This window comes from Peromyscus eremicus, chromosome 3, assembly GCF_949786415.1.
Source record: "Peromyscus eremicus chromosome 3, PerEre_H2_v1, whole genome shotgun sequence".
Classification (NCBI taxonomy): Eukaryota; Metazoa; Chordata; class Mammalia; order Rodentia; family Cricetidae; genus Peromyscus; species Peromyscus eremicus.
In genome coordinates, this window is record NC_081418.1 from 51,736,392 (window position 1) to 51,763,167 (window position 26,776).

The 26,776-nt window shown below is 40.2% G+C and overlaps 3 protein-coding genes across 4 annotated transcripts; all 3 read left to right on the plus strand.

Annotated features, from left to right (window-relative positions):
- Nucleotides 1-4,016: 4,016 nt before the first annotated feature.
- On the plus strand, nt 4,017-13,326 carry Ssbp1 (single stranded DNA binding protein 1). 2 transcript variants are annotated; one of them, XM_059257627.1, is made up of 7 exons: nt 4,017-4,083; nt 4,801-4,863; nt 7,682-7,742; nt 8,649-8,789; nt 9,007-9,094; nt 10,246-10,334; nt 13,183-13,326. In XM_059257627.1, exons 2-7 carry the CDS (start codon nt 4,840-4,842, stop codon nt 13,224-13,226), a joined length of 447 nt encoding a protein of 148 aa, XP_059113610.1. In that variant the 5' UTR covers nt 4,017-4,083; nt 4,801-4,839; the 3' UTR covers nt 13,227-13,326. The 2 variants fall into 2 exon arrangements, with proteins under 2 accessions (XP_059113610.1, XP_059113611.1); XM_059257628.1 differs by lacking the exon at nt 4,017-4,083 and adding an exon at nt 4,120-4,146.
- A 9,025-nt stretch (nt 13,327-22,351) lies between these two features.
- Nucleotides 22,352-23,326, plus strand: Tas2r3 (taste 2 receptor member 3). Its single transcript, XM_059256569.1, has one exon. The coding sequence runs from the start codon at nt 22,376-22,378 to the stop codon at nt 23,324-23,326; it is 951 nt and encodes a 316-aa protein (XP_059112552.1). The 5' UTR covers nt 22,352-22,375.
- Nucleotides 23,327-25,409: 2,083 nt separating this feature from the next.
- On the plus strand, nt 25,410-26,303 carry Tas2r4 (taste 2 receptor member 4). The gene has a single exon (XM_059256570.1). It carries the CDS (start codon nt 25,410-25,412, stop codon nt 26,301-26,303), a length of 894 nt encoding a protein of 297 aa, XP_059112553.1.
- Nucleotides 26,304-26,776: the final 473 nt, after the last annotated feature.

Genomic DNA, 26,776 nt, shown 5'->3' on the forward strand with positions numbered 1-26,776 from the left:
AATAAAGATTTTTATCTTGTCCAAAGACAAACATGGGTAAAGCATTCTTCTTTGTAATATGTACAAAGAATGTGAACTTTATTTAGAATTTCTTACAAGTAAGAGAAAATGTAGGTCAGTAGTAACATGTCTTTGTGTCAACATGAACATGAATCCAACTGCATAGGTACAAAATCAATAATGGCTATAAAATATTGGCCATAAATATTTTTTTTGCAACTTAATGAAGACAATCTGTTAAAAATTTAAAATTAAGAAAATATCCCTACTGACTGCAAAGCATTTCTAAAGTTGCTTTCAAAAAGCCTTAAAACACTTGCTACTTTAATTTGCTTATGAGGAAGGACTATAATCTTTTCACAGTCATTAGAAGGCTTTATATAAAAAGATGATTAGACTTTCCAAAGGTTTTTGTTGTCGTTGTTTATTTGTTTGCACCAACTTTCTGTTTCCAACACTTTCTGTTTATGGAAAAGTATTGTCATCCATGGCTGGAACTTCAAATATATATAAAGAGAAAAAAGACAAGGCTAAAGATAACACAGTACTCTGCACTCATGGGCATAGATACATACTTTCCTTCTTCAGTCAGTTTTGGAGGATTTGAAATCTGTAGTCTATACCATTAGGAATTAAACTTGAGTAAAGCTCCAGTGCATCATGGTCATCACATTTCACCAGGAAGATTCTGTGTCCAAGGATGAATTACTTGATCAATCAATCTCAATCCCCCCTTCTCCTCCTTTTCTCTCTCCCGCCTTGTTGTACTCACTTTTCTATAGCTGTGAAGAGACAGCATGACCAAGGCAGCTCTTATTTTTTTAAGCATTTAATTAAGAGCTTGCTTATAGTGTTAGAAGATTAGTCCATTATCATCATTGTGGGAAGCAGATGGGCATGTCCCTTGAAGCAGTAGCTGAGAGCTTTACATCCTGATCTGTAGGCAGCAGATAAAGACACTAGGCCTGTGGAGATTTTGTAACCTCAAAGCCCATCCCCAGTGACACACTTCCTCCAAGAAGACCACACCTATTCCAACAAAGCCACACCTCCAATCCTCCTAATCCTTCCCAAACAGTTCTACTACCTGGTAACTAAACATTAAAATATGAGTCTATGGGGGACATTCTCATTCAAATCCCCCCACCCCTGTCCTTCTCTCCCTCTCTATGGAAAGGGTTCTAGGTTCCCTTATAATGACACTAGAGCAAATTATAGATTCTTCAATCACTAACAAAACATTTTAGCCATTTCTTTTCAGTTAATTTTTTAAGGTTCCTCAATATTTCAGTATATTTTAATTTGCCTGAACTCATATTTCCATTCATGTTTCTGTGTCCCGTCCTGAGACTTGAGCCTTTGTGAAGCTTGTACTTGTTTTAAGGTACACTGTAAACTGTATATTCATAACAGGTTCTTTGCATTTTAGGAGCTTATTATCAATGGGGATGAGGCACCTTCATGGTCATTTACATTATATTATGCAAAAGGGGGAGAGGGGTGACTAGTTGAGCAAATAATTTTTAAAGTGTGTTTGGGGGTGCACTTCAGATGTTGAGGATACTGGCAGCTGACCAAGGCTGAAGTGCCTATTGCATTGAGGAGGATCCATGAACAGGAGAAATGCTTCAATTACAGTTCCTCCTGACACTGTACAACTATACATATAATACTTTTTTTTGTTAAAAAGGAAAAAAATAAATGGAGCAGCACTTGCAACTTTTTCCAGCCAAGCATCTAAAGAGAATGTGTCAATTCTGAGTGGAAAACAATGCTCAGCCAAGACTCCCCATTCAGGTGTTATTTATAAAATTTTAAGAGTTTGCTCTAGGGTGCCCTCAGTTTGCAAGGAAAAGCCTATATTTTTCTTTAAACAACTTTCTCTACATTCTTCACATAGAACAAAGTGTGTGTAACCTGGAAAAAGAGTTAAGATTTATCCCAAAGTTCAAATCAGGAATCATTGAAACAAAGCTTGCAAGATGTGTGGGGAATTTCACTCTGGAGGCAAAGGTGAATTTAGTTTTTCCTTTGCCTTGTCCAAAAAGCAGAAGCAGGATTTTAAAGAGGAAGCCATTGGAATGCACCAAAGTAATGTAGTAGTAGGTGGGATGTGTCATCAATAGTAGTTCAAGGCTCCAATACAGTACCTCGTTATTTCAGGAAATCAACTTCGTAATGGTGTAAATACAGGGGACAAACATCTATAAACATACCACTAGTGAGCCAGACTTCAGAGCAGGTTAAAATGTAACTTGAAAATCAGTTAAATAGGTCAGATTTTTTTTTATTTGTTAACATGGCAAGTGTTTTAGGGTTTCTACTACTGTGAAGAGACACCATAACCACAAGTCTTATAAAAGAAAAACATTTAATTGTGGTAGCTTACATTTTCAGTTTAGTCATTTATTACTATGGTGTGATATGGTGGTGTACAGGCAGACATGGTGCTGGAGTAGTCGAGCATCCTACAGCTTGACTTGCAAGCAACAAGTCTGAGACACTGGGTATATCTTGAGCATAGAAAACCTCATAGTGACATACTTTCTCCAACAAGGCCACACCTCCTAATAGTGCCTTTCCCTTTGGGGGCCGTTTTCTTTCAAACCACCATAACAAGAATGTACCTGGGGAGGCAATGTGTGTTTTTGAATGATCTGGAGGTCCCTTCCTTCTCACATTGGACAATGACAAAAAACTGGGCATAGAGTATGGAGCCCCATATCTAGGCTGCCTTGGGTTCTTTAACCTGTAGGACTCAATTCATGTGTCCCCACTAGGACCAGGATTAGGGTAAACAGCGCAGGATTTAAAGGAGTGGAAGAAATTCAGCAATGAAGATAAATGATGTCTCAATGCAGTATTTTGGAAATGTTAAAACTAAAAATTTTAATATTAACACAATACCAAAGACAAGATCAAATAAGCTTAAGTTAATTGAAATTACTTAAGACTGTCAGTGCTGGGTGTGGTGGCACATGCTTTTAATCACTGCACCAGGGAGTGAAGGCAGGGAGAGTTCTGTGAGTTAGAGGACAACCTGGTCTGGTCTACATAATGAGTTTCAGGCCAGTCAGGGCTACACAGTGAGACCCTGGCTTTTTTTTTTTTTTTTTTTTTTAAAGCCAGAGTTGTGGAATTGAAACACAAAATACAAAAAAGTACATTCTGAAAATAGCGGTCAGTTTCTTTCTATTAAAGCTTATAAGTAGAAATCTTAATTACACTTTGCTTTCAAGTAAAGCAATGTTGTGAGTTTTAATACTACTTTAAAATGTTTTGAAATTTCATCAACTTTTAATGTTTTAGAAAAAAAAGAAAAGTACATAAAACCACGAAATATAAGGGTCCACTTTCCTTGTGCCTCAGGTACAGTTCGGGACCTGTATTTAACAAAAATGTTAATATTCTGCTCCTCACGTATTTCTTGAATTGATTCTGACTTCACATATTAGCATATCTAGATCGCCTAGTTTTTGACAGACCTTCAAATTTACGATTTTAGCCCCTTTGTCTTAATTCTCCAAACTTTCTTACTGCATTAGGAAACCTGGGTCCGTTTCAGCTCCTCTAGGGGTTGAACTATGTTTTATTTCACCTACCTTGCTCCCTCTCTCAGGCTGGAAACATGATCAGGTAATTTCAGTTCATTGCTAGGAATATAGTTCAGAGGCAGAGAGTTTGGTTGGCCCGTGCGAGGGCACTGCTCTGTCCAATAAACAGCAGGAAAGGAAAAAAAAAAAGAAGAAAACTGTTATTCTCACTTGTAATCTATTGTTTGCTAATATTTCTTTAAAATACAAGTTTTCTAATTTGTTCAGCTATTCTAAACCCCTGCGGGTGGAGATCATTCAGGGGAAAAAAAATGACGCCGGTGGCGTTGTTGATCCACCCACTTCCGCCTGGCAAGAAGTTCCAGGCACTTCTAAGTTGCGGGATCGTGTTTCCCTTGATATCAGCCGGCAGCATTTCAATGGCGCACACCAGAGATTTCCTGTTTTCCCTTGCCTCTCGCGAGCTTTGCGGGCTCTGTGCGCCGGAAGCGAGCCTCTGGGAGGGCTGGAGTCGGGTGCTGCGCGTTTGGTGAGGGCAGGGGGACGGGGAAGCTGAGATGTGTGTCCCGAGTGCACGCGCTCGCGAGGGCAGGTGTGCGGATCCTTGCAGGAGGCCGAGGATCCCCGCTGCTCCCCGTGTTGCCTGCGAGTGCCACTTTAGGGGAAAGGCACCAGCTGACTCCCCTGGGCACGCTGGGGGAGGGGGAGGGCATACCCAGCGCTGACGGGAACAGAGACACAGATTTTTTGTTTTTAAACTGTAACGACTTTGGTATATGATTAATAGCAGTGTTTATTGAGCCCTACTGTTTACTGGAGACATTTTTAGGATTTTAGAATAACTGAACAAATTAGAAAAATTCTCTAAGAGAACTTGTATTTTAAAGACATTTTAGCAGACAATGGATTGGAATTGAGAATAGCAGGTTCTCTTCTTCTTCTTCTTCTTCTTCTTCTTCTTCTTCTTCTTCTTCTTCTTCTTCTTCTCCTTCTTTTTTTTTTTTTTTTTACCCCTGCTGGTTATTGGACAGAGAAGTTAATTGAGACCCCAAACCACAGAGTTTCTTTTATCTTGTTCTGTTTTTGGTTTTTAGAAGGAAAGAGGAAATACCCAAATGTGCAAAGATGTGCTTGCAAATTGAGTGCACATGAAATGGAATGCATTTAGAGATCTAGGACTAGTGGACATGTGTTCTTGATGTATACTGTAGCGTTTGATTTATCTTTTCTCTCTTTTTTTCTTCAGGAAAAGGCTAAAGGTTAGATTGTAAGCGAAACGGAAGTCATGTTTCGAAGACCTGTGTTACAGGTAGTCATATTTCTACATTAGTGAGTGCTTGGCTGTGTTTTCATTGTCTGTAGCTCTTGGGTTTCTTTTTGCTTTTGGATACATAAGCAAAAGACTCTTAAGCCTGCCCATCATCTTATATGTGTTTATTTGATGGAGAAGGGGAAGGTTCAGGATGGAATTTTTTTTTTTTTTTTTTTTTTGTGGTGCTCATAATGTTTACGGAATCAAAAAGGATTTTAAAATGTATTCACATATATAATATGAATCGTTAATAAATGTTACTTGTGCTTAGATCAGTATATGTATTTAGTTATTAAATTTTTTTTTTTTTTTTTTTTTTCAAGACAGGGTTTCTCTGTGTAGCTTTGCGCCTTTCCTGGAACTCGCTTTGGAGACCAGGCTGGCCTTGAACTCACAGAGATCCGCCTGCCTCTGCCTCCCGAGTGCTGGGATTAAAGGCGTGCGCCACCACCACCCGGATTTTTTTTTTTTTGAGATAGCATCTCATATACCTCAGGGTATCTTGGGACTCACTGTAAAGCTGAGGATGACCAAGAACTTGTGATCCTCCTGCCTCTGCTTTCCCAGGGCTGGTAATTCAGGCATGTACCACCGTCATTGGCTTCTTTTGTTATTTTTTTCTGGTTCCTTTTCTGGCCTTCCATCCCCTCTCCTTCCCATTCCCACCTCACCAGCCACAAATACCATTCTGTAATCTAGTCAGGTGTCCTCTGCTCTGGCCAGCCTTAAGCAGGCCTCAATTACCATTTTTCCTCATTGTGGCATGTGAGTACCAAGACTGTAAATTTTTTTTTTTTTTTTCTCGAGACAAAGTTTCTCTGTGTAGTTTTGGTGCCTGTCCTGGATCTCACTCTGTAGACCAGGCTGGCCTTGAACTCACAGAGATCTGCCTGGCTCTGCCAGAGTGCTGGGATTAAAGGCGTGTGCCACCACTGTCTGGCAGATTGTAAATTCTAACGTAAAATCTCACTATGACCTCTTCCTTCTGTTAAGACTGATAAGTCACATTCTTACAAAACCTGTTGTCATCTCCATCTTACTCTTAAATTGGTCTAACCTTAGGTCCCTACTTTAATCTCCACAAGCTTTTAGCCTTTTTAAGTGGAAAAGTTATAGTATTACCTTTGAAACCAAATATGAAGTACAAGTTTGCACTTTGAGAGTATTGAAGTTAAATAATTCTTTCCCTATTTCTGCTTTACTTGGAGGTTGTGATTGGGGTGTGTATGCCTAAGATGAGACATACTGTTATTATGTAACACACAGTGAGCACTGGCTCTTTTGATCCCTCAGATTGGTATTTTTTGTTTTTATGACATAGGAACTAATTAGCAGTTTGATCCCGTATTTGGCAAAACATCTTCTTATATTTACCCTGAGTAATAAATAGTGTTTTATAGCTGGTATGGAGAAACCCATTATTAGAAGACCAGGGAAGAAAACAGGTCCTCAACAGGAATTTTAAAAAAGCTAGGTCTGGAAATTGTAGTGTGGTAACTTGACACTTCAGAGCTGCAGCCCTGTCTCTGCCCATATTTGCATGAAGAGATTGCATAATGAAGTTACGTACACAGCAGCTCTCAGAGGCCTGAGCAACAACCAGTTGAGATGACCCTTCTTATGTGGTAGGAATTATCTGCCAGAGAACTGTCTTCACAGTGGCTCACTAACAGCGAGAACTTTAAAATGGACGGCATCACCCTCAGCCCACTGCCTGAAGCCTGAAGTGGCTGAGAGTCCTGTTAACTGTCTAGCTAGCCAGCTGCCTCCTGCAGTGTCCTGAATAAATGTATTTTCTTTCTGTTGTTTGTTCTAAGACGAGAATTCTTTAGCCTGCCAACCCCTTTCTCTCCTGGGCGGCAGATCCACTAGGGAAATGCTCTCTTAGATTGTGTCTGGCTCTCTGAACTCTTGAGTGTAGTGATGTGTACTCCTCTTACCTTATGGTAACCGTAGGACAGGATGTCTTTAAGATAGCAGCAGAGGGCAAGTTGGAAAAACAACCTTGGTGTCAGACAGCCCCGAATTCTGTCATAAATTACCACTTAATTCCTAGTCTTCTGGACAAGTGGTGCACTCTCTGAGCTTAATTGTCCTTGGTTGTAAGGTAGGGATAGTTTGACATTGTGTTGTTAGTCTAGGATTAAATGGTAATAGGTAATTCTCAGCATATTAAATGATGCTATTTTTTGACTGTGAATATCCTTTTTCAGTAGTTGTGACTTGATAGCCGTACTTTTGAGCCATATTTTTTTGTACTGCTTTTCTTTGTTTGTTTTGTTTGATTTTCTCTGTCATGCTGAAAGAATGAAGTGTTCCACTGGAGCAAGCTTACTATAGAAGCAGCCTCAAGAGATCAGTGTCATCTTTGCTCAGTTTTAAATGAGACACTCCAGGCCAGTCATTTGAGTTGTCCTTTTCCTTATGAATTTTGAACAACCAATCAGGGAGCAGTTTTATTATAGACCTTGTAAGTTTTATCCTCAGTGCCTATTTCAGTGCCAGAAAGATGTACAACAGATGCAAGGGATGTATTGTTATCATTTAAACAATTTCTCATCGTCTGCATTTGACACTGATTGTATTCTAAATATCCTAATAGTTGTTTGATAATTGCTTTTTATGTTTACTTAATTGATTTATGACTCCATCCATTAGAAAACACTGATTTCTTTCCATTCTCCTTTGCTATCCTTTCCTGGAACTTGTAGGAGAGCTACCGATGAAGTGGTGAATTAGTATGAGTAGGTCTTCTGTTGGCATTTGTCTTTTCCTAAAGAATTTGAAGCTGTGTTACTTGTTTGTTCTCTTTTAGGTGTTTCATCAGTTCGTAAGACATGAGTCTGAGGTGGCCAGCAGTTTGGTTCTTGAACGATGTGAGTGACAAATTTCTAAGTTTGCAGTGTTATTTATAATACTCTGCTAATGCTCTCAAAGTACTGGGGAACTGTGGGCTCTGTTAACTGTGCTACCCATCATGTCTTTGGTTCCCGTTTTGTCCTTGTGCCTCTGTGAGGACCTAGTATAAAGAGAGCGTATAGTCCAGACATCACCCCTCCTGCTGCCACTGTCCTGCTCAGTCCTTCACGGCTGTGTTCTGCAGGGTGCGAAGGATACTTTGCGCAGAAATATTCTTTTTGTACTAGAGATTTTCTTAAATCTCAGCCTTGTTCTTTTAGCTCCAGATGAAGAGATAAAATTTGTTTTGTGGGACTGCTTTCTGTTTGCTCTCTCCTTGTCAATCCTCTCTCCCCTCGCAGCTTTCCTTTGTTTTCCTTTTTAACTTGTGGGTCTTCTTTCTGTGAGGTTTTCATGATGTAGAGATGGAGGCTTAAGCGGTATCTGTAGTTGTTCATTCTCTGGACATTGCTGTCAGTCTCAGGTGTGGGTACCCTGTGTGCCTGTGGCTACTATCATGAACAGACCAGGGGACACAGCAATAGATAGTTAATTCTTAGAGCTTCTGCAGGCTAGAAGGCCAAGACCAGACTATCAGCATGGTTGGGTTGCCGGTCAGGCCCCACTTGCTGGTTTGAGCATAGTTGCCCTCACTCTTGTTTTTATATTGCCGTGGTGGGGTGGTGGCTGTTCTGGTCTCTTCCCTTTTAGGGACACTAATTCCATCATGGAGGCTTTACCTTCATAACATCATCTAAACCTAATTACCTACACCAGGCTCACCTCCAGATAACATCACACTGGAAGTTAGAGTGCTGAGGCCGCATAAACATACAGTCATCAGTAGGTTCTCAGCCCCATTGCCTTTCCACTTTCTATTTCAGCTATGAATCGTGTTCAGTTACTTGGGCGAGTAGGTCAGGACCCTGTCATGAGACAGGTGGAAGGAAAAAACCCAGTCACGATATTTTCTCTGGCAACAAATGAGATGTGGCGATCAGGGGACAGTGAAGTATACCAAATGGGTAAGTATAAAAGGCTGTAGTTTTTATTTTATCACCAGTAAGTAGACATTATTACTGCTCATCTAACATTAGAAATGTTACTTTTAGATAAAGTCAGTCTTTGTTAGTTCTGTTCTTTCTTTTAGAAATTGTAAGCTTGTTTTCTCAAGACATGTTCTGTGTCCTTGGCATGTGTGTTACCTGCTGGCATCTGTAACTCCTATACCTGGTGGTTTAGGTGACGTCAGTCAAAAGACAACATGGCACAGAATATCCGTGTTTCGACCAGGCCTCAGAGATGTGGCGTATCAGTATGTGAAAAAAGGGTAAGTTAAAGAAAGGATCTTTGGGATTGAATCGCCGAAAGATTTGATAGCAAGTGTTATCTTATCTGCCTTTTCCCTAACTAAGTACTGACATTAATATGTATTTATTCCATAATGTCATGTTCCTGGAAAGTCTCTGTGGTTTTAGCCTGCTGACATGTTAGGGCAAACAGTATCAGTACATAAGTAAAAGTCAATGAGGCAGGCTATGGCAATACCACCGATGCTGCTGCAGCATGTATTTTTGCAAAGCATCTACAGCACATGTCTTTAGGAGATCATGTGCCACTGTGACCAGGGATCATTGAGGTCACATTGCTCATCTGGCTTCTGAGCAACCACACGATGTCTTTAGAGAACCTGGGGTATTTGCCATCTAATGTACTGCATTATTATGGTAGTATTTACAGTAGTTATTTTATACTTGATAATTTTCTCTAGACTTAATAATTCCAAGCATTTGGAATGCTTGGGTTGATTATGTATTAGAAGTGTCTTTTCTGAATGTATAGGATGACAAAAGAATGTCTTTATGGGTATACTTCATATGTTTAGAAATCTACTTATTTGTGGATCTAAAATATTTCATGTGGAATAATTTCAGCAGTGACTAGAATTTCAATTTCATTTCAGTAATTACACACCCTTTCTTGGTGTGTGTATGAATATGTGAAGATACACATAAACACACAGGATGTTTGAAGGAAAATGCCAACAGTCAGTATCATTTATGGTGTGTGTGTGAGTGTGTGTGAGAGAGAGAGACAGAGAGACTGACTAGGAATTGAACTCATGGCCTTGTATATGCTAAATGACTGCTGTATCACAGAGTCCCATCTGTACTTCATACAGAGTTTTAAATTTGAGGCAGGCTCTCACTGAGTTGTCCAGGCAGACCTAAAACTTCCAATCCTCTGGTTTTAGACTCCTGTATATTGGATTATAGGAAGGTACTGCCATGCCAGGGTAACATTGTCCTTCTTAACTCAATTGTGCCTTGTGTTTTAGTACTCTTATTTGAAATTGGAGACGTGTTAGCAAAAGTGCCATTGTTTGATCTCTAGCGTGGACTTGTTTGTTCTCCATGTCCTGACACTCTGTGAGGCAGAATTAGAGTCTTCAGACTAAAGACTGCGTTTTCTCTACATCAGGGCTCGCATATTTGTGGAAGGGAAAGTGGACTATGGTGAATACATGGATAAGAATAATGTGAGGCGGCAAGCAACCACAATCATAGCTGGTAAGAAGCTTGTGATAGATAGCTTCCTGTTTGTCTTCATTGAAAAGCTCGGCATGCTGTAAGCAGCTCTAGCTGGGGCTGCTGTAAGGACCCGTGCTGTCAAGATTGCAGGCAACTCTCCAGAAGAGTTTTATAATTTTCATTTTACTGTTTGCTAAGACTGTCTGCATTTATTTATTATTCTCAAAATCTCTCTCTATATTCACTTGTTTAGTTCAGAAGGAACTTAGAGTATAAAATCGAGGTGCTCATGTCAGTACGTGCTGTTAAGCCATGGAAGAATTTAATCTTTGTGTCTTTTAAAAACACTTGGCCAGCCGTGCAGCGGTGGCACACGCCTTTAATCCCAGCGCTTGGGAGGCAGAGCCAGGCGGATCTCGTGAGTTCGAGGCCAGCCTGGTCTACAGAGTGAGATCCAGGATAGGCACCAAAACTACACAGAGAAACCCTGTCTCAAAAAACAAACAAACAAAAAAAACAACAAAAAAGAAAAACCAAAAAATAAAAATAAATAAATAAAACACTTGGCCTATACAAGAATAGGCATGTGCCAAGGCAGTTGCAGAAACGTGATGTTAGGAATTTATGATTTATACAAAACTTTGAAACTTAAGGTGCAACAACTTCCATTTGAAATTTAAAAGCTTTTGTTGTCTTTAAACAAAATACAAAACAACATGAACTGCATTGACATAAAGCTTGAGACTGAGTTCAAAGTTCTGAAACAATAACTGGTTATATATCCATAAGTTAACATGAAAAAATGTTTTTTTTGTATAAAATTATATGTTGGTTAATGAAATCTAGATAACTTACCAATTTAACACTGCCTATTTAAAAAAAATCTTCATTAGTACTTGCTTGACAAATTTTAGTGTTAAAATGAAAATTATACTGTTATTAAAATACATCTCTTAATGAGACAGATTTTTATTCTTGAATAAGTTGCTAAAATTATGAGTTAAGCCTCAGTTTAGTTATTTTGTTTTTATTGATAAAAACACCAAGAAACCTGTTTTTATAAATAGGAGTGAAAAAAAATCTTAACTATAGTTTTTCAGTGTTTATGAACTAGTGAGATATGCTATAATGAAGTGATATCATTAAAGACTGTTCTGTTGTATGACGGATGTGAGTAGAGAGAAGAGTAGGTGAGGCACTCTTGGTGTCCCATCAGTTATTACTGATGGCCGCATTGGCTCACACGGCTGCTTTTTCTCTTCAAGGATCAGTTGGAAGGGTTATTGTCTATTTTATTCATAAATTTTAACTGGTATCCCTGAAAGAAATGGTGCCTTTTCAAAAACAATCATTGTGATACTGTTATTTCACCCAATGTTGAAATTATTGTAGCATTTTTAAAGACAATTGTCACTGTGTTCAACTTTCGTTCGAGTACTCCAGCTTTCTCATAAGCTAAATACTTTTTTTTTTCAAATTTTTCTCTTTCCCTTGTTCCAGTGTTTATGTCTTAACCACTGTTCATATTGGTAAATTATAAGTTGTTTTAAGCAATAATCGTATATTTTCTAATAGTAATCTTTTTTGGAAAATATATTGACTTTGAAAACCAATGTAGATATTTTTCAAACTCCATTTGCATTCCACTATAAGCCAGATTTATGGATAAACTTTATATTATTTGAATGACTGAGTTGCTACAGACTAAGCCGGGTAGAGACAGTTCACATTGTTCACAGTTTCGCTTTCTCTTGTCATGGTTGTTACTGGTCTGCTCAGGTAATTATATATTTATGACTCACGGTGAAGCTGAATAGCTCTCAGTGATGCTTGAAGAAAGTACTGTTTTGATTTTTTTTCTGGTTACATTTGACTTCTTTTTGTTTATTGTATATTAATATAATCATAAAGGAAGTCCCGTTTCTCATGTTGTGAACACTAGCCAATATAGGGATCAATCTAAAAATTTCAAAAATATGTTTACATCCTAAATTATCCTTTTGTTGTTTGTTTGCTTTGTTTTAATTGTTTGTTTTGTTTTGTTTGTTTTTCAGTCTTATCAACTCCTTCCATTCATTTTGATACTGTTTTTTCACCTAGGGGTCATACTTGAACTTTAAAACAAAACCAAAACACACCAGCAGATGGCAGTCTTGGCTTTTGATAGTGATTTCCATTTTAATCCCTTCAAGTTACCATCCTGTACAGTTCATGAAGTGATTGTTACGAATAACTGTCTTTAGATAATTGTATAGTTATTGAGGATCTAAAATGTTTGGAGTAATCCAAGAAATGCTACTTCACCTCTTTATCTTTGGTTGTTTTTAGCCAGTTTTCTTTGGAATAATCAGAGCAATGTCCAATTTTGTTTGTTTTTGCATAAAAATGCTTTACTTTGTATAATACTTAAAACCTTTCCTAAAAGTCAGTATATGAAATTCATTCTTAGAATTTAAAATAAATTTATTTTCTTAAAGGCAAGTAAACTTGCAGTTGCTAAGTGGCCACGAGCCCACTCTTGTGCTGTGCTGCATGTCTGTAGCATGTAGCACGTGGAATGTCTTCATTGCCCTCTTGTTTGTGGGTGTGCTTTCTAGTCTCAGTTGAATCTGTAGATGTTCACCTCGTTTACAGAGAATTATTGTTGGGGAGACCTTAATGGTCTCATTCTATAATGAAGTCTTGATTGTTGGGCAAACAGCTTCAGCCTATTGTATTATTTATTTATCTTATACCACTTTTGTGTACCTCTCATGGACACAACAAAAGTTACTTAATATTTTGAAATTTTGTAATACCACTAAAGGATGTCTGTGTTGGAGGGGAATTATCATATGAAATGAAGACAGCATTCTGAAATAACTTTTACACTTTGGTTTCTTTCCAGATAACATTATATTTCTGAGTGACCAGATAAGAGAAAAGGCATAGAACGGATGATTCTTCTTTGATCATTGTTTGGTACAGTCTCCTTTCCAAATCATGTATAGTCTATAGTTTAAAGATAAAGATTAAAAAATTTTATATAAAATGAGTGGCAGTATTTTTCCTGACTGACATATCTTCTTTTGTGTGTGTGAAATAACCCTTTATTTCTGGTCAGTTGTGGCACTTACTAATTGCATATTTTTCTAGGAGTGGTTTCTCTATACAAGTGTACAAAGTAACAAACTCTCAGGCTCCACCCTGTGTGCTGTGGCCAAGGCATACGTTTGTTTGGAAGGTCTTCTTTTCTGCTTCACACTTGCACTGTGGTATTTCAGCCACTGTTACCTTTTAGCCTTGTGTGTCAGGAGTCTGTCCCATAGTTGTAAACACTGATGTTCTGAACTTTACTCTGTAGACTTGATGGTAAGTACTGACTCTGCTCTGTATACCTGCACCCATACAAGTATACTAGTGTTGACACAGAAGAGCCACTCAGTGATAGGACAGATAAATGATCCTAAATTAAAGGAGGCCGAAGTTACTATCTCAACTGCTTTGGGAGTCACCCACCTTCATACCTTGTTCGTTGGTAGTTTCACTGTAGTGTGTATGAGACCTTTTATCAGCCCTGAGGCCCAGAATGAAGTGTAAGTAGAGTGGACATAGTCTTCTCCAGTTCCTTCAGTTCCTTTAGTCTCTTTCTTTCCACACCCTTCTCTGCCATCCTTCTCAAAGTTTATTCCAGAACACCCTTGAGGGTGGAGATGGAGGTCATTTTCATGGTACTGGGGATCAAACCTACAGTCTCAAGTTAGACAGGCCCTCTCCCATGAACTACACCCACTTCGAGGATCCCTTTAATATCTTTGATTTTGTCTCCTTATAGAGTCTGTGTATGTACAGTTAATTTTACTGTAAGTTTACCAGTGATTTGCCAATAAAGATTATGTAAAATCAGTATTTTATATATATATATATATATATATATATATATATTTTTTTTTTTTTTTTTTTTTTTTTTAATTTGTACCACTCATCCTTAGTCAGCCTGCAGCTTTGCAGAGGTTGGCTATTGCTCAGACTGTTGCTTTGTTCAAGTGTGGGAAGTTCCTCACTCTTTCTGTTCCACACTGCTCTCACCTTGGTCCCCAGCCCAGCCCACGTATTTGTTCTTTGCCCTGAGAGTTGGTGCCAGCTGTAGCTTAGATTATATTAGATGTAAGAAGTTCAGAGTCATGTGCTATGCTATGGGCTCTTGGCTTTCTGAAGTGTTCTGTACTGATAGTGCAGTTTGTTTGAAGGAAGGAGGAGTTCCTTGGCTTTACCCTGTCCTTACCAGAGACAATAGAAGATTGCTGTCCTCCCCATCTGCCTATTTTTTCTGCCACTGGGATCACTGGTCAACATACTAGATCTTTCTGTGTTCACTCATTGAACCTGGTGGCACGGTCCTCTGTTTTGAGCAACTGCTGTGTCTTTCCTCAGCAAAGCAGTTTTTATCATTCTTAAACATTGTGAGGGATTATGTGTATTTCTGAGTGAAATTTAAACAAGGTGAAAGTGGAAAAAAATCTCATTGTGTATAAGAGCTAACCCAAAGCTGAAGCTGTTCCTGAGTCTGGGTTGCAGAAGTAGAGTAGTCCATCCAGCATGGGCTGGAGACTGCCTGCCCTCCCTGTCTGAAAGGCTGTGAGGTGGAGGCAATTTCACTCAGGCTGACTCTTCTGCCTTCCTAGTGATTGTGGCCAATCCCAAGCCAGTCAGAGTTGGTGGAACCTAATGCTCCATGGCCTCAACTGCAGAGAAACTGCATTGCTCCCGCTGGACCAGGCACACCTATGCAGCCCCATCTGCTGAGAAACACCACTGCTCCCAGGCTGGACCAGGCACAGAGTAGACCTGTGGGATCTAGCAGTGTATGCTGTAGAGACTTGTAATTCAAGTTTCCCTTCTTGATGTGATTGTATCAGGGCATAAATTTACAGGGATTTTATTCCATGTTAAATGGAAAGATGAAAGGTAGGAGAAAAACTGTCGAACAGCATTTGTGGTAGTATCCCATTTTTGGAAAACAGTTATTTTTCAAAAGTAAGGAGAATATAAGTGTTTTAAAAGGTTGGAAAGAGAAGCAGCAAATGCTATGATTGTCTATAGGGCAGTGTGTGTAGTTCCTTCATACTTCCCATGCATGCTTTTAATAACATGAGTGTATTTTAAAATGGGAGGGGGCATGTCTTTTCCAAACCTCAGAAAGTTAATAGCAGTGCTGCTTCACATACTGGGAGTGAAGAAAACTTCCCATGTCTACCCCCCCAGCCATCTATCTCCCCTTCAGCATAATACCCCCAGCCATCTATCTCCCCTTCAGCATAATACCCCCAGCCATCTGTCTCCCCTTCAGCATAATACCCCCAGCCATCTGTCTCCCCTTCAGCATAATACCCCCAGCCATCTGTCTCCCCTTCAGCATCTATGCTTGTGCTGTCTTCATTCACCTGTAACAGCACGCACATGGCTCTGAAGGCTGCACTTTAAAGACTGGCCAGTATGAGACCCACTGTTTACTTCCATTATAATTCTTGGGATGATTAACTCACCTCATCAAACTCCAAACATTTTTTTCTGAGGCTGTTGAGGGAGATTGGTTATGTTGCCAATCAGGTTATAGGCTAAGCTTAGTATTAATTAAGAAAATTGTCAAGAAGTTTCCCCGTGTTCCCAAAAAGAGATCATTCTTACAATTAGTTTCTCCTCTACTCAGATGATCCCTTTGTTCCTGTCTAGCTCAGGCTAGCACATTGTGCTGTGCTGGTGGTTCGTGGGCATGGAAATGAGAGCGGGATCATTTTACATATTTTCTTTGGATTTGCATTCTATGCTGTGAGGACTGGAGGGAGTAACAGCAAGACAAATGATAGCAAAGGAACAGTGGTCCCTCAGGTTAGTAAGTTACAAGGAAACCTCGGAGACAGTGACAGCAGTCATAGTAGTGACCGATAACTTCTTAACCCATTGCCTGTGCTAAACATACTTTATCAGTCTCATGTAACTGTTTTCCAAGAAAAAATTGACAGTATCATTTTACAGATGAAATTCAGAAACACAGATTTAAAAAAAGTCAAAGCCACACAGTGGGAGTTTGAGCTCAGCTGGCTTTATGTAGCTTCAGCCTCCCACTGCTAAACTGGAGTGTCCCGAACAGTGTGTTTCCCACATACTAGGAATAAATGGAGGTGTCAGTTAGGGAGAGACTTAGGCGTGAAGGAAATACCTCCACTCTATACTCTCTCTCGGTGATCGTATAGAAAAATAAGTCGCCGGGCGGTGGTGGCGTACGCCTTTAATCCCAGCACTTGGGAGGCAGAGCCAGGCGGATCTCTGTGAGTTCGAGGCTGGCCTGGGCTACCAAGTGAGTCCCAGGAAAGGCGCAAAGCTACACAGAGAAACCCTGTCTCGAAAAACCAAAAAAAAAAAAAAAAAAAAAAAGGAAAGAAAAATAAGTCACCGTTCCTCCACAGGCTTCTCCTGACAGTTCCGCTTTCCTTATATCAGGCAGCTGTCTCCTTACAGGTTAGAGAAGCGTCAGGGTGTCCACTGGTTTCACTGTCCAGTAAAATTGCAAGGAATGCTCAGGAAGTTTTCAGGCTCACTTTGTAGAAAATGGTGGCACCAATAGAATTGAAGTTTGGTCTCTTATCTCAGTTTTCCTCTTTACCACCTCATAGCTCCACATACTACGATAGTGGCTGACTTCTATGGCTGGCAGTATCATGCAGCCACACTATTGAAGCATCTTTTTTTGATTTTTAAAAATTTTCCAATCATTTGCTTGCTGCCATGTTTTGGAACACAGGGTCTTATTTTGCTATACAAGTGTCTATGTCCCTCTGTCCTGCCCCTAGCCTGCCCAGTCCAATCCTTCATGCCCCCCCCCCCCTTCCCTACCTCCAACCACCCTCACCCCCTGCACTCCCAGTTTACCTAAGAGATCTATTCTATTTCCTCTTCCCAGGGAAATCTATGAATCCCTCTTTGGGCTTCAGGGGCATTTGTAATTCAGATAGATTCAACCCATATTGTGCTCTAGTTTCATCCAGATCCTGTGTTTGCTATAGCTTAGACATATTCAAGAAAAGATCCAGGTGGTGGCACATGCCTTTAATCCCAGCACTTGGGAGGCAGAGGCAGGTGAATCTGTTAGGAATTCAAGGCCAGCCCGGTCTACAGAGCAAATTCTAGGACAGCCAAGGCTACACAGAGAAACCCTGTTTTGAAAAACAAAACAGAGAGAGAGAGAGAGAGAGAGAGAGAGAGAGAGAGAGAGAGAGAGAGAGAGAGAGAGAGAGATAGAGAGAGAGAGAGAGAGAGAGAGAGAGAATATTCAAGTAAAGGTTGGGGGAAATGGCTCAGTGGGTAAGGTGCTTGCTGTTCAGATGGCCAGAACTCATATTAAAAAGCCCAGCACAGTTGTACATGCGTGTAATTCCAGTATCAGGAGGCTCCTGGGGCCTTGCTGGCCAATTGATGAGCTCCAGGTTCAGTGAGATACCTTATCTTAAAAAAAAGGTGGAGAACAATAGAGGAAGAAACCAGTATGGACTTCTGGCCTCCCCATGTGTACATGAGGGCATGTGTATACCACACACATGCAGACATGAAAAGGTAAAAACAAAACAACAATAAAACATACAGCTCCTGTCTGTCATCTAGTACTAACACAGTAAGTAGCTGTAAGAGAAAAAGCAGTCAGCTTATTTGGAGCTTCCTCTTGTCAGATGTGTGGTAGACAGTGACACCTTGTTTCTGGATTGGGGACAGACTTGAGAGGGTGAACATCTGTTGGAAAGTCTACAGTTAGGCAAGGCAATGAACATAGGAATTAATCGTGGAAGGACAGCTCCCTTTCTGGGTCCATATGGCTCTGAGAATGTAAGGCTACCTAGAATGTAAAGCACAAATGTGATTAGTATACTACTCATCATTAGTTCTGTATTCACAGAACTGGTATTTGTTTGGAGTGACAATATGCACAACTCAAATACTGCATCCTTGTTTTTGTGGTTATGGATTGCCAAAAGGCTATGTGCAGAAGTCATTTGGTGGAGCTTTTAGGAAAGTTCTTAGATGAACTGTTGGAAATGTGTCCTTTGTCTTTCTCTAGACTGTCATCCCTTGATCTTTTCTTTCTTTTCTGTAATGGGAACATGTTGGCTGAATCTCCAAGTAGCATCCAGAGCATGAAGTGGTCTTCAGGGGAGAAGATGGAGGAAGCCAAAACTATGATGACATAAAACCACCAGAGCATACCTGGACAGCCTACCTCTGAATTCTTTGGGAGATGCAAATAAACCTCTTGTGTTTGTGTGCAGTTAAATATATGCCTTAAAAATTCACAAAGATCTACCTTCTCATATAAATGGTCAAATCTTTGCTTTTTTTTTTTTTTTTTTAAATATTACACTACAAGTTGAAGTAAGAAAGACATCACTGATCTCACAATCTTTGCCATTTTAACTCAGATCATTATAAATTTGGGGAGGGAGTTGGGACATGAAAAATACACAAAACCTTAGCAGTCAGACTAAACAAGCCTTTTTTTATTGTTGCTTTTGTTTTTATCAAGCTAAATTTTTCTTATAGTCCCTCATGAGGAACCTTAGTAGCCCTCCTAAGGGAGCAGGCCCTTAAGAATAAACTGGGTGGCAGTGGCGCACTTCTTTAATCCCAGCACTTGGGAGGCAGAGGCAGGTGGGTCTCTGAGTTTAAGGCCAGCCTGGTCTACAGAGTGAGCTCCAGGACAGTCAAGACTACACAGAGAAACCCTATCTCTAGAATACAGAACAAAACAAACAAAAGTATTGTCTTTATATTCCCTTGCAAATGGCAGATTAGAGAATTGAGTTGGGAAGATTTCCTAAGTGCAGAATAGTTTGTTTTACGTTGGTAGGTTTATTAGTCTGCTGTGGCAGCCAGAGCAAAATACAGACTAGTGGTGGGAAGAGTAGACATTTCCTTTTAGCTCCAGGGGCCAGAGTGAGTCATTCTGGAGAAGAATCTCCCTGGCCTGTAGGTGGCTGATGTCTTGCTGTGTTCACGTGACCTTTTTTTGTGGGCTTGCAGTAGCAGAGTCCTACCTTTTTGATCTTGTGCAACCTTAGTTTCCTCCCTAAAAACCTCATCTCCAAGTACTTTTCTCTGTGGTATGTTACAAGGAGGGGAAGAACTTCATGGATTTTGGGGAGCAGGGACCTCATGCAGCCCATAGCATTGGGCTTGCAGAAAGAAACCAACTCAGCCTAACATTGTAAAAATAGGGACTAAAACATAGGCAACTATGGTGATTTTATTTGTGCTGAAATGTGATTTTATTTGTATGTTAATAAAGTTGCCTGGGGGACAGCAAATAGCAAGCCATTTAGCAGAAGTCTGGCAGTGGTAGCACATGCCCTTAATCCCGATCACATGACAGGAAGAATCTGTGTGTTCAAGGACACAGCCAGCATTGGAGACACACGCCTTTAATCTCAATACCAACCATAGAGACCTGGAGGTCTGTATAGACAGGCAGTGACGAGGAAGTCATGTGGTTGGGTTTAGAACCAATGAGAGGGCAGAACAGATAGTCAATAAAAAATACAGACACACAGGAAATAGGTCTCTTTTCTCAGGGGAAGGACGGCAGCGGCTGGTAAGCTAAGGGCTATTTGCTAGTGCTCTGACACCTTGGGCTTTTATTTTTTTTATTTTTTTTTTTGGTTTTTTGAGACAAGGCTTCTCTGTGTAGCTTTGCGCCTTTCCTGGAACTCACTTGGTAGCCCAGGCTGGCCTCGAACTCACAGAGATCTGCCTGCCTCTGCCTCCCGAGTGCTGGGATTAAAGGCGTGCGCCACCACCGCCCGGCTCCCTTGGGCTTTTAACTCTGCATTTGGCTCTGTGTTTCTTATTTAATAAGACCGTTCAGAATTACACCTACAGGACAAGGGTTCTTTAATGGTGCACCAATCTTGGCATTGTGGTTTATACAGAAATATCATGTACCAAAGGTGTGTTTAAACAATAAATTTTCCTTTCAAATGGAAAGACGAGCACTGTTAACGACATACTTGAACTAAGACTCCAGCAAGTACTGTTATAACAGGGTTAAGATCATAGACAGTGATTCACAAATGCTGTGATTACATTGAAAATAAATATAGATAAGAGTTACAGGAAATTAAGCAATACCCAAATGTCAAGTTCTAAACAACATCAAAGAAAGATCATTTTGAAAAGATGCCATGTACGAATGTCAGAATACAAAGTCTTCAATGAATGGTCTCTGAATAGCTTTATAAAACCCTGTTGAAATGCATTAAAAAACACTAGTTCGCCATGTTTATTGGAAACATTGCCATTGTGACAGTTGCAAAGAAATTTAAATCAATTTTTAGCAATCCTTTAGGGACATATGACAAGCTGATTTTGAAGATGCTTGGGCAAGCAAGTGGCCAAGCATAACTGCCTCTTGGAGAATGAACTAGGGGATGTTCTCTGCTAGTTAAGGGTTTGTTCATGTTAGTGTATATATGTGGTCACTGTGAGAAAGTGTACTGCTGATGTGGCTACAAAGCAAAGTAATGACAAATAATAGAGTCCAGAAGTTGATCATGCTTATGTGGAGACAACAGCCAATAAAAGTGTGTGGCATGGGTTATTCAACACAAGATGCCAGGAAAATTTGTTACTCATTTGGGGGTGGGGAGAAAAATTGAATATGCTTTATGCAAAACTAATTTTTGGCTATTAAGACCTATTTGCAAAATTCAAAACTTGACAATGTTTTCATGAGTTAAGGTTAAGGCATTTTTAATAAATTAGCTGATTTTAAGACCAGTGACACTGAATTTTATGCTCTTAAACCTCCTTCCAGTGTGATAGAATTCTGGCATTTCCCTGTTACTATCTGTCCTCCTTGTAGAGAAGCAAGACCTCTTACATTTCAGGTAGTTCTGTGCTTCACTTAGGTACCATTCACCTTTCTCTTCTGGGTGGTTCCCAACACCACTTTCTGTTGTTCTTTTTTGTTAATGTGATAAAATACCCTGATAAAAATATCAAGGAAAGGTTTATTTGGGCATATAGTTCCAGAGGAAGCAGCAGGCCTCATCATATTGTGTGGGAAGCAGAGAACAGTTAAAATGGGGCCAGGATAAAATCCCAAAGCCAACTTTAGTGACAGTAACTTACTTCCTCTTGCTAGGTTCCACCTCCTAAGGTTTCCAGAACCTTCCCTGTGGTGATATATTATGTACCCTAATAAATTTGCCTGAAAATCAGAGAACAGAACAAGCCAGTAGATTAAACATAGAAGCCAGGCAGGCAGTGGTGGCACACACCTTTATTCCTAGCACTTGGGAAGCAGAGATCCATTGGGATCTCTGAGTTCAAAGCCACCCTGGACTACATAAGATTGACTCAATCTAGGAGAGAAACAGAGCCAGGCAGAGGTGGCACACACCTTTAATCCCAGTACTTGGGAGTCACATATCTTTAATCCCAGCACTAGGAAAATTGAGACAGGAAATGATGTGGGTGGGTGGAGAAAGGTATATAAGGCATGAGGAGACAGGAACTAAAGTCTTTCAGCTGAGGAAAGCTTTTCAGGCTGAGGAGTCCTAGTGGTAAGGGGTGGCTTGTTCCTTTGTCTCTCTGATCTTTCAGTATTTACCCCAATTTCTGGCTCTGGGTTTTTTATTAAGACCATTTAGGAATTTGTGTTACACTTCCCAAACAATGCCACCAGCTGGGGACCTTGTTTTCAAACATATGGGCCAATCAGAGATGCTTTGCATTCAAATCATAATGCCCACTCCCTCTGAAAGTGAGTCTCAGTCCTCCATATTCTTTGTGACCCAGATGCCTTCCTTGACCATGTGACACTGGGCATTATTTGCATTTTAACAAAGAGCTGCTTTGTTAAGATCATAGAAGTGACATTCTGTGTCATCTGTGAAGAGGACAACCAGAGCAGATTCACAAAGCTGTCAGACTAAATCATGCAGAAGAGACAGATGCAGTGAAATAGGAAGAGGTAGCGCTCAGAAAAACCTTGAAATTGACAAGGAGATGAGATACACGGACAGAACCAGGATCAGGTTGGCCTAATTTCTGCTATGTTGGGATTCACTGAAGGAGTGTTCCTGATTCTGATTGTTACTGAGTTTGTTCTTGGAAATCTGGTGAATGGTTTCATTGGGTTGGTCAATGGCAGCCACTGGTTCAAGAGCAAGAAAATTTCTTTGTCTGACTTCATCATCACCAGCTTGGCCCTCTTCAGGATCATTCTTCTGTGGATCATCTTTATTGATGGCCTTATAATAGCATTCTCTTACCACACCCATGACTCAGGGATAATGATGAAAGTTATTGATGTTTTGTGGACCTTTACAAACCACTTCAGTATTTGGCTTGTCTCTTGTCTTGGTGTTTTCTACTGCCTGAAAATAGCCAGTTTCTCCCACCCCACATTCCTCTGGCTCAAATGGAGAGCTTCCAGGGTGGTTGTTGGGATGCTGTGGGGTGCACTGCTCTTATCCTGTGTCTGTACCATGTCTCTGATGAATGAATTTAGGATCCATTCTGTCCTCGGTGGAAGCAGAGGCACATCAAATATGACTGAATACTTCAGACTGAAGACAAATGAATATAATCTGATGCATGTTCTTGGAAATCTGTGGAAGATTCCTCCATTAATTATTTCCCTGGCTGCCTACTTTCTGCTCCTCCTCTCTCTGGGGAAGCACACAAAGCAGATGCAGCAATACAGTACTGGCTCCAGAGATCAGAGTACTGAGGCCCACAAAAGAGCCATCAGAATCATCTTCTCCTTCCTCTTCCTCTTCCTCTTGTACTTTCTTTGTTTTCTAATTTTGTCATTCAGTCGTTTCCTTCCAGCAACTAAGATTGCCAGGATAATTGGTGTAGTAATTGCCATGTCGTACCTTGTTGGGGACTCATTTATTCTCATTATGTGTAACAACAAGCTAAAGCAGATGTTTGTGGCCATGCTCCCATGTGAGTGTGGTCACCTGAAGCCTGGATCTAAGGGATCATTTGCTTCATAGAATAGCAGAGGGCATAGCATGGAGCCTGGGGGTTCCTCAGCCTGGTGTAGCACTATGGAGCCCTCTGAGTCTGCCATTCATCAGTCTATACCATCAGTAGGAGAGATATTGCCTGCTTTGCCCCGGATTCTACCTGGCTTAGAGGTGAAAGCCATGCTTCTGAGGGCCTCTCTCCGTAGGCTCATTTGGACAGGTGCAACAGTCTTTGGGAAATGCCAGTGTAAGAGCACTCACTATGTAGATATGGAGATGTATTTTAATAACCATTAGCTTAAGCATAGCCAGTCTGTATATTAGTTTTACCTTAAATTTTATGTCAATATAAAGTACTGCTGTGGCCATGACATAAGAGCAAAAACTTTTGCTTTTCCTTAGATGTGGGCTTGAATTCTGGTTCTGTCAACTTTCCATTTTTGTCTGTGGATGAATTGTTTTTGTGCTTTTCCCTTTACCCTAAAATATGGATGATAACATCATCCACAGAGTAGTAGAAATTCATGAGACAATATGTACCAACATTTTAGCACAATGTGTTATAAAAGTGCTGGATTAATTGAAGGCTGTCATTATGTCATTTTTGTAATTTTTTTGTTTTGTTTTGTTTTTTTCGAGACAGGGTTTCCCTGTGTAGCTTTGTGCCTTTCCTGGAACTTGCTTGGTAGCCCAGGCTGGCCTCGAACTCACAGAGATCCTCCTGGCTCTGCCTCCCGAGTGCTGGGATTAAAGGCGTGCGCCACCAATGCCTGGCCTGTCATTATGTCAAACAATGAATTATGCAGCAACACCAGTCCTTTTAAGATGGCACTTCCCACAAGTCTTTGTGTGATACTGTAAACAACAGCATGAAAATCCAGACCCTTGGATTCCAGGTTCCAGTCCACTCTTGTGCTTCATTGACATTTTATTGAAGGTAGTTCCAAATATATCTATATCTATATCTATATCTATATCTATCTATCTATCTATCTATCTATATATATATATATATATATTTTGTTTTTTTTTTTGACTGTATAAAAGACTAAGCATTTTTGTCCCTCCTCTCCCTCCTCCTCCTCTTCTCCTCTCCCCTTCCTTGTTCTTTCCAGGATGCATATGTGCTTTTAAAATTTATACAATATATATGTATATATGTATACTTTGATGTTTAATTAATTTTATTTAAAGAGAAGAATAGACATTTATTTAATGTCATTAATTCAATGAGAATATTTTTCTGTGTCATGAAAAATTCTTTAACTTGGTGAGTATCATCAGTTAGGACACATGGCATTCCTGAATGTGAACTTCTAAGGTGACTAAACAATTACCCTGGATTTTAAATCACAGTACTTTGATGCCTAAGGGGACGTATTGTAACTATGTAGATCTAAGCATGGGTCCAGATTTATAAAGGAAACAAGAAAGGGTGGATATTTTTTCTAGGTGAACCCTAGAACAGATTATGGCACAAATTACCTCTTTCTACTGTGCCCCGCTCAACATGTCTTATAAAAAGTGTGTCTCAAGGAGGGGTTTGTTCCTTGAACTTACTGCATTAGATTTGGTAAATCACCTCAGGTGAAGGAGTGGCTGTGGCATGGTCAGCACGCAGTTAGAGAAAATGGCCGCAGTTTCAACATGTGGAGGACACACAAACTGGTTCACATAGGCCATGGAGGGAAGGGAGGTGGGAAGAAGGAGGGATGAGGGATAGATCCCACAATACTCTTCTATGGAGTAAAGCTGCAGGGAAACTGAAATAGTCTGGGGCTCGAGCACTCTGGTTTGGGTTTGAAATTTTTGGAGTCTGCTACAATTCCTCTAGTCTTTCTGCTCTTAGAGGAACAAATACCAGAGTCACTGAAGCGTGTTTGTAATTAGGCATTTCTAAGAAAATAAGAATAGGTGTGAAGAAATAGTAATTTAATCCTTGAAAGATTTGCATCCCAGTAAAAGCAGCTGCCTCTTAGACCAGAAAGGGCTCATTTGCCACAGTGGAAAATAAAAAGGAGACCTCCCTCCAGGCTGAATACTGTGCCTACTTACATATTTCAGTTTGTTTTCATCAGCACCACGCACACTGAATCTTCAGTGAGGAAAGATGCTTTGGAAACTGTATTTTTTTGTGTTTGCTACCTCGCTCATTTTGAATTTTGTAGGAATCGTTGCCAATCTTCTTATTATAGCGGTCATTTATAAGGCTTGGGTCAGGAGCCACCGAGTCTCCCCTTCGGACAGTCTCTTGTTCAGCTTGGCTGTCACTAGATTCCTAACTCTGATGTTGTTTCTACTGAACACTGTCTACAATGCTGCAAATGCTGTAAGGTCAGTCTACTTTTCCACGTTTTTCCTGTTGTGTTGGAAGTTCCTGGACTCCAACAGTCTCTGGTTAGTGACCTTGCTGAACTGTTTGTATTGTGTGAAGATTACTAATTTCCAACACCCAGTGTTTCGTCTGTTGAAACGGGCAATCTCTGCAAAGACCTCCTGCCTGCTGCTGGCCTGTCTTCTGATTTCTGCCTTCAGCACTCTTCTGTATCTTGTGCTCACACAGATATCACGCTTTCCTGAACACATAACTGGAAGAAATGAGACGTCATTTGACCTCAAAGAGGGCATATTGACATTAGCAGCTTCTTTGGTCTTGAGCTCATTGTTACAGTTTATGTTCAATGTGACTTTCGCTTCCTTGTTAATACATTCCTTGCGAAGACATATACAGAAGATGAAGAGAAACACCACCAGCTTTTGGAATCCCCAGGTGGAGGCTCACATGGGTGCCATGAGGCTGATGATCTGCTTCCTCCTGCTCTACATTCCATATTCAATTGCTGCTCTGCTCTATCCTCTCTCCTATGGAAGGAAGAGTCTGAGAGCCCAGGCTGTTTGCATAATTATTACTGCTGCTTACCCTCCAGGACATTCTCTCCTCCTCATCATCACACATCACAAACTTAAAGCTAAAGCAAAGAAGATTTTCTGTTTCTACAAATAGTGGAATTTCATTCGTGAAGCTTGACAGCATGACTTCATGGTTTGGTTGCAAGTGTTAGAAATTTCACGGTGATCTAAGGACTTGATTTTATGATTCTGTATCTGACATCTTGACCCTGGTCCTGAGTGCTTGTATTTTAGTCAATACTGCATTTTTTTTTGGCTAATATTTTAAAGTAAAGCACATTCCTTAAGGAATTATATGAGGCATTTGTGTATTTTGCGTGGCCATTACATTCCTAGATAATGGAAATGATCATACTGTTCCACTAGCTACTGAATTATAAGGGGATGTCCCTGAATGAAGGCCACATTGTGATGTACATGGTTAACACAAATTAGAGAATTTAGCCAAGGATCTCTGAACAAGGTACCACTAATAACTAAGCTGTCACTGAGAACAGATTGGCTTAAAAGGTAACAAGGTAGTACATAAAGAAAAGAGGGAGGGGTTCAGAGAAAAAGAGAAAAGTG